This window comes from Hermetia illucens, chromosome 1 (genome assembly GCF_905115235.1).
Source record: "Hermetia illucens chromosome 1, iHerIll2.2.curated.20191125, whole genome shotgun sequence".
Lineage (NCBI taxonomy): Eukaryota > Metazoa > Arthropoda > Insecta > Diptera > Stratiomyidae > Hermetia > Hermetia illucens.
Window position 1 is genome coordinate 10,782,069 of NC_051849.1, and position 13,275 is coordinate 10,795,343.

The 13,275-nt window shown below is 41.1% G+C and overlaps 1 protein-coding gene across 8 annotated transcripts in view; it reads left to right on the top strand.

Moving 5' to 3' along the window:
- Window positions 1-13,275, top strand: part of LOC119648250 (protein lingerer) — a 69,219-nt gene that overhangs the window by 43,285 nt on the left and 12,659 nt on the right. For 6 of the 8 annotated variants that reach the window (XM_038050242.1, XM_038051693.1, XM_038053251.1 and 3 more), the window contains 5 exons: window positions 1,792-2,059; window positions 2,483-2,623; window positions 11,547-11,672; window positions 11,782-12,042; window positions 12,188-12,346. In XM_038050242.1, the coding sequence (XP_037906170.1) occupies window positions 1,792-2,059; window positions 2,483-2,623; window positions 11,547-11,672; window positions 11,782-12,042; window positions 12,188-12,346 (955 nt within the window). The remainder of the gene's footprint in view (window positions 1-1,791; window positions 2,060-2,482; window positions 2,624-11,546; window positions 11,673-11,781; window positions 12,043-12,187; window positions 12,347-13,275) is intronic. The other 2 variants (XM_038052446.1, XM_038055612.1) reach the window with 2 other exon arrangements.

The following is a 13,275-nucleotide window of genomic DNA, read 5'->3' on the forward strand; positions in this document are numbered from 1 at the left end:
ATGGCAATTCATCTGAAGTGGCAATAGTCACGAAACCTTACCAGGGGTATACTGGAATCGCGATAGCCCCTGAATTCACAAACTTCAGATGAACTCCTGTTGTATGTGCGTTCAGCTCGGTTGTTTGCGGTTGGCCCCCTAGTGGGAGCTTCATGGGGTTGTGGTTGCGTTCAAGCGAACAGAGACCTTCGGGTCTCAGCGTGGTGTTGTGTTTCAACACGGGTGTCGTACTCCTTAGTTCGGTAGAGATTTAGGTAAGTCTTGCATTCACCAGTATGAATGCTGATCCATGCACTCGGTATGGACTGGTACTGTCGTAGCTTGCTGCGGCGGGGCTCTGATTGCGGCCACAAAATTAATCCGTGTCTTAAGAAGACCTTGGGATTAAGTCCACGAGACATAAAACACCGTGACCTAACAGTTAATCTGCCAGGTCACAACATTGAGCATTATACTGGAAAGTTTGGTAGAGATATTGTTACTATTAAGAAAGTTTTAGTAAGAAACTGTTTCGCGTAAATTTACTGCACTCTTAAAACGTTGTATGTACATAGAATGAAGAAGTTTCACATTAAAATTAATAGTTTGCCTTCTTATACGCTGCGAACTTTGTTCAAATGAAAGCATCGAGAACTCATAGAAATTCTTACATGAAAAAAATCAGAAAATCATTCTTTCAAGCAAAAGTGAAGCGACTCTTGCGGAATACCGATTGCGAGCAATTTCGACGTTCATTGAAGGAGTTAAAAACCTTGGGGCTTTCCTTTCTCACCTGCAACAAACAAATCAAATTTATGCAATTTCGAACTCTTAAAAATTATATTCGGCTTCGCATTCATATTATCATTAACAAAGAGCTTAATTTTCTGAATTTTAACGAAGTTCAATTTATATTTTCTCACTGGTCTTTAAAAAAAATCACACGTTCCAGCTCTTAATAGAATAGTCGGGATTCGAGGTCCTTGCTGTTGACTCTATCTGATTAGAGGGCGTGCATTAGGTTTCTGGACAACTGGTTATTGTTATCATCATCAAGTAACCCGTAATCTGCAGGAACAAAACAATGTTCTCTTTAACGAAGAGATGGAATCAGATGGGACTTAATACCCTGAATTTTCCAATGTATTCCGGGCGTCCACATATACTTCCCTGATCTCTGTCAATTTGAACAAGGATAGTTTTAGATACATTGTCAACATGGCTGAGTTCTAGGTTTAGGAGTATTCATTTCTCACCACAACAAATGGAAATGGAAATCAGTCACGGATATACTTGGTTTTATGTCCTGAGAAGGACAAGGTTCTTATTATGGTTTCACTTTCTACAAAAAAAGGCTTTTCCAGTTCATTTCATAACGTAGATTAATGGCTATTTCACAACTTTAAGCTAATTTACATTCATTCGCATTAAAAAAATCAATATTATTAATAAATATGAGAACATTGACGATATTTCAAAGAAAATGTTCATTCTCGACTGTTCATCGTTACGAGTATCGTCCGAACAAACAATGGAATGTAAGATTTAAAAATTTCCCTATAAACGGTCCCTTCCCACTCCTTGCATGCTCTTTGCCACTTTGCTTGTTTCCCATTAACAATTGCATGAACCTTTCAAATTTAATGCCACGTAATCGATTCGAATTTTATACTATTCTGTCACGTTCGTATCATATCTATTCTAAGTAGCTTTTTCATTCTCCTTCTTAACTTATAAAAAATTCGGTAACAACATTAAGAACTACGACCTTCCATGATCCTTACAAGATACTTTTCCTTTTTCTAATTTCAGTGTTTCTAGTGTTACATCAAGCGGTACTGTAAGTAGTACAGTAAGTTCAGCGACAACATCGTCAGCAACAACAAACAATTTAAGTTCACCATCATTAGGATTGACCAACACAAAAGTGACGAATTCAGCCGCGAAGAGTTCCGCTGGAATTGTGCCGAATGTTCAAATGGTTAGTCAATTCATACAGACTGGTTTGCCGTATTTCCAACAGCCTGCGGTTTATTCGTATGAAGATCTACAAATCATGCAACAACGAATGCCGCATGTGGTAAGTTTTTAAATGGCCAAGGTTTAGTCTATAACAATGGCGGAGGGTGAGAATCGGTTCTACATAACGTTATGGATAGCAGGAAAAACTTTGAGATTGGATGCACAGGAATTCTTTTTAACGAAGATGCGTTCAACATTTTTTAGCTAGTATTTTCAGGGTATTTGGAGTGATTCTTCTGGCTAATAGCATTTTAAAGGAAAATTTAAAATTTTATTCTTTTTTTTTTTTTCAAAAATTTAATAGTCGAAATGCCCTGATAAAGGCGTAAAATAATAAATAAAGTCCACGCAACGAACAAAAGAATTTTAGTAGTCATTTGAGAAAAGAGTAGTTTGGATCTTGTAGCTTGAGTTTTTGCAGTAGCATTAGAATAAGGAGATATTAATTCTCTGTTAATGCATGGTTTCATTTCTTTTACAGACGCAGTACTATGATCTTAACTACCCCGCAACTAGTTTAGGTGCGTCAGGAGTACGTGATGCCAATCTTTCAGTTGCCTATTCAACAATGACTGATGGTCGTTTCGCACGAACTGACAATAATTCCAGCCCTGTCAGCAATGTAAGTACTATTTATGATTTCATTATTTGTGAGTTAACTTTTCGAGCATGCGATCTCCCCTCACGATCAGGGATGACCATTTGTACGAGTAAAATTTATTTTGGATCTGTGGACACAAAACATAGTTCTCAATTTTATTAGGTTTATAACTTTTTCGCTAGTCAATTCGCTGTTCAGTTGTCAAGACTCTGAAGATTGTAATGATATGTGTGGATATAAGATCAGGCCGATCATCCTGAGTGGCCGATAACCACCTAGAGGGCAGAGCTATCCCAAAAAAAAGCTAACCAAATTGGCAAAATTGACCGTGAAGGTCTGCCCACAAAGACTGAAACTCTATCAAAGTGCTCGGTCGACACGTTCTTGCACGCCTCTGTGCTAGACAGGCTCGGGAATGTGGGGGGGTCCTTTGAGCGCTTTGATCCCTCACGCTTCATTACTTAAAACAACGTGCCTTTTCCGATGCATGGGTCCGCACCGGATTTTAACTTCGATTTTACAAGGAATTTCGCGACGGCCTATCGATGGACAAACAGAACGCGAGCTAAATTGGAAAATAAAAAAAAAAAACGGCTCGACCGCGCGCGTGGAGCCGTAAGTCTCCGGACCCGAGTGCCGCGATCAAGGAGGGGAAGATCTACGACGGATCACCGTCTCAATTGCCGTCTCTTCCGCCTCAGATCTTGTACGAGGCGCGGCCTCTGAGGTTCCCGCCCTTCCTCGACATCCTCCGGCCAGTGATTCGTTTAGAGGATGTCCCTTATATAGGAATTCCGCGGGAGTAAGGAGGAACTAAGGGGAGGAAGTCCTCAAACTACTTCAAATTATTCCATCATTATTTACTTGTTCAGCTTCAATACATAGTAAGACAAAAATTAAAATAAAAATAACTAAAATGTAACACTTAAAAGAAAAGAATCAAATAAAATAAAAATCATAAAATAAAAACTATAAAAAGAAATAGAAGAAGAAAAGAAAATAAACGAATAACTTACTCTGATGTCACTCCGAGCTCGGATTGATGCTTCTATAATAGTATCTATATTTTTTTATAACATTCAAAATATTAATAATAACACAATATATAGTCCTTAGAAAAAAATTAGCGTTAATTCACTTCCTCTCTATAATTTCGTAATTCACGTTTTATGTCTTTTTCTTTTTTTTTGTTTATACACAGCGCGGGAATTCCGACATTTTACTTCGGCAGCTAAATATTAACTTAATCATCCGACACTTCAATTATCTGTCTTTTTAATTGTTTTTCTCCTCTTTGCCCTAAATCACTATGCATTTTTAACGATTTGAACTTATCCACGGAATCTTTGTTTACAATGCCCTTGCGTTAGGGCTTAGCACGATATGGTTTTCGTTTTCTTCGGATTCAATTCTTTTCCTTTGCTCGCGAAAAATCTTCACATCTCCGGATCTTCTTCTCTTCTCCCAGACTTTCTCTCCTCTTTCTTTATTTTTTCTTCCTCGATTCTCCAGCCAGCAGCAAACAAAAAAAAAACGCTCCTCTTTTCTTTCCTCCGTCCTCACTCTTACAACGCCAAATTCCAATCTCCTTTTATCAAAATTGAATTCCGTTCCTCTTCCTCGATTCTCTAGCCAAAACCCGCTGCTTCTTTTTCCTGTCTTCCATTCCGCACCAAAAACCAATCTCCCCCCTAGCCCAAAACTCTTCCACCCAGCAACATTCTCGCTCTGCTTTGTTCGTGCACCGCTTCTATTCCCGCTACATAGCCTTTCTCACTCGGCAATGTTGCGGCAATATGCGCATGCGCCTGCAGATGCGGCAAATCATTCGCCGCCTGTCAAGATCAATTCGCTCGAATGCATTGAATAATGTGCAATCTGCGGCGAACATTAAGGCAATTGCACACTATTAAATGCATTGTTTAAGCAAATTAATTAAGAAAGAGCCGAATGAAATTCCGCTCCCGTCGCGCAGCCGCGGTCACTACAAGATTAATTCGAAAATTCGACTGTTGAACACTGTTTTACTTTCTTTGGCTGAGATTCCGTTGAGGCCTGGGCTGTGGACGATTGGTCTCAATCTACGTCATCATGCATAAGGATTAACAGAGTTTCGCATATGATGTTGTCGAGTTGAGCGTATAGCTTTAATTCTTTACCTATGCTATCTGGCTCGTGGGGACCTTTCTGTCGACACATATTCGCTCGCAATTTTCTTCCAAACCAACCTGAGATAGTGTTTCGAAATATACTTTCACAGCCTCTTTGGTCATGTCGTCTGTCAATTTTTTCACATTGAGCTTAGGAACCCAGTTCCTTCTAGTATGGCTATCCGATATCGACATTTAACTTGAATGAAGAAGTGAACCGAGTGACAGTTTGCTCCTTGTAGTATCTTGACGTATCAATGAACGTCTCAAATCTAAAATTTACGGCAATGTCGTCCGTCCTGTCGCTCTCTATGGTTCTGAGTGTTGGCCAACTATAAAAGACAATGAACGGCGTCTTGCGGTAATTGAGACGAAGATGTTGCTTTGGAGTAGTGGCGTGACACGTTTTGATCACATCCGGAATAAGGATATCCGCAATCGATGTGGAGTTGCACCGTTCGTGGAAAAAACTGCGAGAGAGGCGTCTTCGATGGTATGGTCACTTAATTCGCACTAACGAGAATTCATTTGCCAAGATTGGTCTGAACATCGAAGTCGATGGTAAACGGCCAAAACGCCGACCAAAACAACGATGGCGTGATACGCTGGACGGGGATTTAAAAGCCTCGAGATTGCATCTAGATCAGGCATTTGATAGAACCAAATGGTGAAATCGATCACGACGAGCCGACCTCGTTTGTGAACGGGACAAAGGCTGAAGAAAAAACTTTCGATGATAACATAGTCGATTTGGTTAATGTCATCCCACGTATACATGCGGCTCTCTGGCTTACAAAAAGGGATGTAAATGCTTTTCTCCTTATGCACTCGTGTGGGGTATTAAATAAAAGAACTCGGTTAGTACTGCCATGAACAAATCTTAGTTTTGACATCTGTTGCAAAATCAGGGAGTATAGGGCCAAAAAATAGCCGAAAAATAGAAGTGAGAGCGGACTCTTAGTCCGAAAAAAAATTATCAGGATAATGCATCTATATGTAATCTAGACCTTAAAATACATTCCTACACACCAAGTGTTAGCCTTCCGTAACGGTAAGCCCCTGGACTACCAATTGAACACCTCCGTTTGACACATTACTTTCGGCTAGCCTCACTTGCAAGTCAGGAAATTCTTTTCGTCAAAGAAAATTCAGAGGTGAAAGGGAATCGTTAGTTTAAAGAACCCCGTGCCATCTGATCGAGCTGTAACTGCGCAAAACGGGTCCATCTGTCGGCAGCATCTTTCTGACAATTGTTATTCCATCTCACCTTTCACGAGAAAAAAGATATGGACGGCGTCGCCCACTTTCCTAATCTTATGTAGGTTAACACTGAAAACTTCCATGCCAATCTAACCATGCTTTTGGTCTAACCACGGACCTAAATTGCCGCTAGGCCGCACAATCTATCTGCCTCCTGACTGTATATTGTCGTTTTTCAACAAAAATCATATTCCTTGAGTCTTTTCCTTTGTAATTGTAGATATAATAGTTTTACGTTCCTTGGGAAAAGGATTGTTGGAGTCTCTCTTGCGGCCACTATCACATTTGACTCTGAGACAGCGTGGTAGGCAGACATTGTTCCCAAAGCTTCTCATCTCTATACTTACGCAAGGCAATTACGATGCACCTCCTTGCGAAGAGCGTGAGTCCAAATCTTAGCGGGCAAAATAGAATTTTTTGCATTTATAAAAAGACGTCTCCTGCTAAAAATAGCGCCCCCAGCCTATTTAATGCCGGAACTCCAACCGTGGCGCTAACCGTTGCTGCTTTGATTTAATGGAAAAAGCACATATTCGAGTCGAACATTATGACTCTTTTAATTATCTTGCCGATCGGTACGGGACGCAAATTTGCAATTTTTTCTAGTCAAAATGACTACTTTAGTTTTTTCCTGGGTAGGGCTGATACCAAAGGCCGTCATCGCCCCAAGCAACAGTAGTTCATAATAAGTCAAGACGTCATGTGGCTGGGTCGTTGCTCCAGTAGTGTTCGCTGATTAGCACTAGATTTGCGCAGCGAACTGCGCTAGGAACTCGTGAGCGATTGCACTTCAGTGTATATTGATTTGTAAGATGCGGATCATGTTAGTGCATGCATATTTCCGTTATTAAGTTATCTTATCATCACTTTCTACAATCTATCCCGGAATACCCGCCGGAAAGAGCGTCGTGGTTCACTGATGGCAAAGGGATTTCTATCGTGACTGGATATCGAATACCAGCGGACTCAACTGTGAATGAGTACCTAATTATCAATCAAATTAGGATAAGAACCACGGACAGACGCAATGTTGATCATATTGCCTCCTACAGTGTACCGTAGTTCTGCAGTACACGGTTACGGTCTTGAGTGAAAACCTCTAACACGCTTTTAAGCCCAAATTCAATTGAATTGTTGCCCGAACGATTATTATTATTATCAAGCTATGTCTGGTATTCAGGTGTATGGGTATCCGAGAATCAGAACATGCATTCAGTTCTCCAAATGACTCCTCCAATGGTCTATGCGGCCATGTCTATTGTTTCCCCAAAAATCTAATTGAATTATTCTATGAGCTGCTCTCATTGCAGCGCTCTAGATAAACGAATCCAAGGGCTGCAAATCGAGTAATGCATTCCGAGCTGCAACGTGCTCATGACAGAGGTGATGACCCCTATGCACAGTCGAAAGCCTTTTCAATGTCCACGAACACCCCCATTACGTACTCGCTTCTCAGAATTGCATCCTCGAGTTTTGAAATCAAAGAAGAGCAGACTCACAGGACTTTCCACGTTGATAAGCATGTTGGTTTTCATTTAGTTAGTGCGGCCTTAGCGACTTCTCTCCAGACATTTCAGCGAAAATGATGTTTAGCTGATTTGCCTGAAGTTTTTTGGATTTGGTATGAAGGCTTAGGTATCAAGATTACCTTCACCTTCTGGCCAAAGGAAGGCACCTAGTCCAGAGGAAGGCATCCTCGAAAAATATTTCTTAGAAGTTGCTCTAAGTGCTCTATACCCTCCTGCTCGTTGGAAGGTGGCGAGGCTTGCGCTGATCCACAAAGGGAAAGGTGACCCCGAGTTGCCGTCTCCATACCGTCCACTATGTATGCTTGACACTGCTTGAAAAGTGCTTGAAAAACTCATCAGAAGTAGACTCAAGCGATACGCGCTGCCGGAGATTTATCTCCCGGCAGTTTGGTTTTAGAGCAGGGAGATCCACAGTTGATGCCGTTCGACGAGCGGAGGCACATAGACCCCGATGTGACGGGTAAGCGGATGGATGACTACTCTTGGTCTTAACATTGCACTGGAAAAAACCGATGTAGTCATCCTGACTGAAAAGAGAATTCCAACCCTGCGTCCTATATCGTTCGGCGAGTTGATAATCGAGTCAAAACCGGCGGTAAGGTACCTCGGACTGACTCTCGACTCAAAGATGAGCTTTTTTGAGTAAATCAAAGCAGTAACGAACAAGGCTGCAGCTGGAGTTTCGGCGTTCAGTAGGCTAATGGCAAACATTGGGGGTCCTACGTCTAGCAGGCGACGTTTCCTGATGAGTTCAACGCAGTCTGGCCTGCTCTAGGGAGCAGAGATATGGACTGATGCTCTTGTTAAGGAGGTATATCATAAACGTCTCACGCAAGTACAGAGACGGGGAGCTTTGCGCTTTCATACCTGAAGCGTCCAGCTTCCGGTTTCCCGACTTGTTTTTCTTTTGGAAGGTGGGATGGAGTCTGTCAGCAGCTCTATTTAAACACAGGGATCCCTCTCCAGACAACATGCTGAGGAGTGCTGACCGGTGGAGTCGTGTTGTCCTTTACGTTCGAGTCCTTCGTTGCTAAGAAGATAGAACTCGACTGGTGGAGGAGCCGAATAGCAGGGGGTCCCTTAACCTGACAGTTCCATTCCTCCTCCTCCTCTCGCCTTTTCATTGGTAACATCCGCTCTCGCAGTGTCCCAATTCCTCTTGCAACAACTTCGTGTTGAAAGGTTTGCAGAAACCGCCAATTCTCTTCTTCTCACTTCTGAGACTTGTTCTCCAGGGTGGTGTACTTCTAAGAGAGTCTGGATAGACTCAGCTCTGGAGTTCGTGAAAGTATCATCCGGTTTTCTAAGACAGTCCAATTTGGCCGACTCATCCTTATTAAGGACTCTGCACGGCCTGGAAGTCTCCCTTTCACTTTCCAGCCCCTCACAGTATGCTCGAAAAGAGTCTCGTTTTGAACGTTTTAAGACCTTCTTATATTCACGCTGTGAGTTCCGGAACTTTAACCGATCTTCATTTTTATTGCTTTTGCTAGCCCGAGTTGGAAGTCGTCTGGTTGATTTCCTAAGTCTTTGCAGTTCTCGTTTCCACCATGGAACCATTTTAACACGCTGGCCTCGGGAAATAGGACAAGCCCCTTCAAAGCACTCCCATTAATGATCTTATATCGCGAAAGGAGTCCTTAGTAGCCTAGGAAGCTCAACTTTCTCGCCCAGAAGTTCATTGAAGTTTGTTTAATCCGTTTTTCTATGATTACGCCTTTGTATTACAGGCTGTTCGCCTGAAATTTTCAGACTAAATTCTAAGTAACGGTGATCTGAGAGTGACACTTCATCTAGTATTCGCCAGTTTCTAATCAACATTAACAACTTTGAACTGCAGATTGTTAGGTCAATTACTTCACTTTTTCTTGACCCCACAAACGTAGGAGCGCTCCCTGCGTTCGCGGTCATCAGACCAACTAAAGTGATAAGATCAAACAGCTTTTGCTGCTTCCCCAACAAAAATGTTGAGCGTTCGCATCACAATCTATTAAAAGTTCAAGGCCACTTGACTCTGCATACACTTCCAGATCTCGTCGTTACAAGTGACGACACTATCCAAAAACGCATCTCCCTTTTGCTGAAATCGTCCGAACATGAATGAATTGATGACGATTTTCCGAAAGGAGACGTGGCACTCATCTCGCGAGAACTCTTCCAAATTCCAAGTCATCTGCCACGATTTTTTGGACGCTTCGATAGTTTATGTGGACTTCCTCAACGATTTCGAATAGCGATATTTCTAAGGGCCTACGGATCGCCTCCATGTTTTTCAATTCTCGACTTCCTCACGCCCTCCAGAGAATTCCTATTGCGACGCAAATACCCCAGTCTTTGAAAGGGTGTTTTCTCGAACCATGCGCGCAATTGCTCCAAAATTTCAGTCGGATACTCTCCCTTCCTGGCCAAAAACTTAATAATAATTTTTTGCTCCAGGGACCCTTCGCACTACGATACGGTATGGGGTTCGAGAGAATTACGCTCGGTTTCCCTTTTCAATAAAGGTAACATCAATCCTTTCCGGATATCAGACCTCTTCGGAATCTTAAAATCAGTCCCAATTATATTTGATACACTCTCGTATCTGTAAATGGATTATTTTTCAAGTACAATCTGTTACATAAGAGCGTGGTCACTGTTAAATAATAACAATTGATTTCTCGAAAATTCGCAAATTTATTGATAATTTGGTCGTCAATACTCAATGCAAATACCTCAGTAGCAAGTCCAATCTCCTGCATTGTCAATTATGGCCTGGCACCGTCGGGGCATACTTTTCACTAGTTTTTCTGCATATTCTACCGGAAAAGACCTCCAAATTTTCCGAATTTGTCGAGAAAGTTGATGTAAATTACATGGCTTGCGTCTGCGAAGCTGCATTTTCATCAGAGCCCACACATTTTCTATGGGATTTGCATCCGGTGACTGAGATGGCCAATCTAAAGTGACAACTCCGTTTTGCGCCTTCCACTCGCTACACGCTCGACTCCGATGTTTCGGATCGTTGTCCTCTTGAAGGATCCAGCTTTCATTTTTCTTGATATACCATCGCTTAGCAGATGGTAACAAAGCCTGTTAATATATTTTATTCATTTTTTCGGCATTTAAATTCTCGGTAAATAAGAACAAAGTACCGAAACCTTTGAGAAGCATCCTACTGGTGGAGGTTGCCCAGGCGTGTTTGATGCTCGGAAATGCCCAGAAAGAGGATTCATTAGAAAAAAATACGTTGCTCCAATCGCGGTCCAAGTTTTCCTTCGCCCATTCCATTCGTTTTTCAACGTGTTTTGCACTCAACATTGGTTTTTCCAAAGTACTGCGATATTTCAGTTTATTGGCAACCAAGTGCCTGCGAATCGTTCCGTAAGATATGTCAACACCTTTTTCTTTCAATTTCACAGCAACTCCACGGAAAGTCAAAGTTGGATCTTTCGAGAACAATGCGAGAATCTTTTTTTCGTCTTTTTTTGAGACTTTGCTTGCACTTCCGCGATCAGGAAAATCATCAACGTTACCGACCTTTTTATAGCGATTTATCCACTTGCTAACGAACTGCTTCGACTTTCCCATATATTTCGTAGCAGCAGTTTGCGTTAATTTGGGTCCTTTTTCATACAAACATAGAAAAATTACCTCAAAGCGAGAGGCGTAAACAGCACTCATTTCGAAACACCACTCAATTGAAGACTAAATTTGACAGAGAGCTGACTTTTTACAAAAAGCATGAAGGACTGAGGTGCCCTCTATGTAATAGAAAAAGAAACAGGACGCTCTGATTTTTTATCTACGTGTAACAGTGACCACGCTCTTATGTAACAGACTCTATATAAGAAGATCTTCTAATTTTTTAATGCTCACGTGAAGATTCGCACACTTACAAGCAAATTTAAGGTGCAGATAGCTCCAAAATTTTACCATAAAGGAAAAATAGTTTACATATATTGCTTCCAATATCTTATGATGTATTCATTGTATATTAATAGTGTTATTTTCTCATTCATCAAGGTCTCCAGTACATTGTCGCAGCAGGCTGGATCTAGTGGTGCAATGTTAAACGTACCTTATGCCTACTTTTATAATGCCAACATGATGCCTGGCAGTTTCCAATATGGTACACCTGCAATATATCCGGTGAGTATATGTAGAATGCTAGCTATCAATTTCACAGATTCAGACTAGTCCCACATTACGTAAAGACAACTTACGTTATTGAAAATATTTTTTCTCTTCCCTTGCACAGCAACAAATGCCAACGGCAAATGCCACGTCTGGTGGACAATTTCCAAAACCGTCCTATAATAGTGGTTATGGATCAACAAGTTACGATGCTCTGAGCCAAGCAACTAAAGACTATAATAAAGGATATATTGAGTACCCCGCGTCGGGAGTAGGTCAACAATCCAAGGCTCAGAACGTAACAAATCCACCACAGGCAAGTTCAGGGTCTGATATTTCATCATCAATGTATGGTAAAAGCCATGTAGCGCTTAACAAAGTCAATGTAATGTTCAATAATATGTTTAAATGTTCTACAAATCATGCTTATATATGAATTATCTTTTTTTCTCCCTCAATTTTCTCAACGTTTGCGTTATTTGTTGATTGATAATGTTTACATAACGACCTAAACTAAAAAAAAAAAACAGTCGTATGAGAAACAATCGTTCCATTCGGGTACACCGCCTCCATTTAATTTAACGGGTACACAAACGGCCGGTGCAACATCGGCTCAATCCTACGGTGTTTACATTCAACCGATGCCTCCAGCTCATCATACGATGAACTTACATCAACCAATCCATCAGGTATGTATGCGATTTGAAGTAATTTCCTCTGTTGTAGATTGTAAGTTATGAGGGTTTTGTTAGTTAGGGTTTTTAAGAAGGTTACATATAACTAGTTGCTTCATTGCATGGCTCGTTACAAACGAGAAATTGGTATGGCTTTTTTACGCTGTGATTGTACGTAGCAATGTGGTTTAGTGGAACAAAAGTGCATTTGTTTATAATTTTTGACTGGAAAATTGTTTTTCCCTTTGTGAAGTTATGGTGAACAGAGTATTCCAAATCTTGAATTGAAGCTGAAGGGAATTTTCTGCACATGTTACCTTTTAACAAAGCCAACGAAAACAACTATTTCCTTGTCACGTTTTAGTTGCTCAATATACGAAAGAAGATCGCTTATATTAAACTTCCCAATTTTCCAGAAAGCCTTTCATTTTTACTTTTCATTTGAACATAATTTTTGCTCATTATACAGTACTGGGCACAAAAATTCGATCAGTGCTTAAGAGGATTAAATCAAGCTCAAGTTGGCTTTTCGGCTTCTGTTCAGCTACATTTTTCTTCATTAGTGCTCACAAGTTTCCTATGGAGTTTAAATCAGAGCTGTTTCCGGGCCAAGTCAGCTGTTGTACTGAGTTTTCGTCCACAAAGTTGCGCACTTCCAAAGCAAAAAAGCCAAATATTTGGAAAACAGCTAGAGAAAATGAGAAAAATTATTACTTACAATGTGGGACTTGTGACGGCGCAGAATCGTCGCTTGAATACTGATATTGCTCTTCAAATCAAGCTGTCAGATGCTCCTCCAAGATCCGTGTATAAGCCGTACCATTGACTATTCCATAAATTAATGAAAGTCCTTTCACACCATAAAACGAAAAGCAGTCCTAGCCCCCAACACACTTCCTACTGTATCGCTCACCTGGTCTTCTCAATACGTGGTGAATCTCATC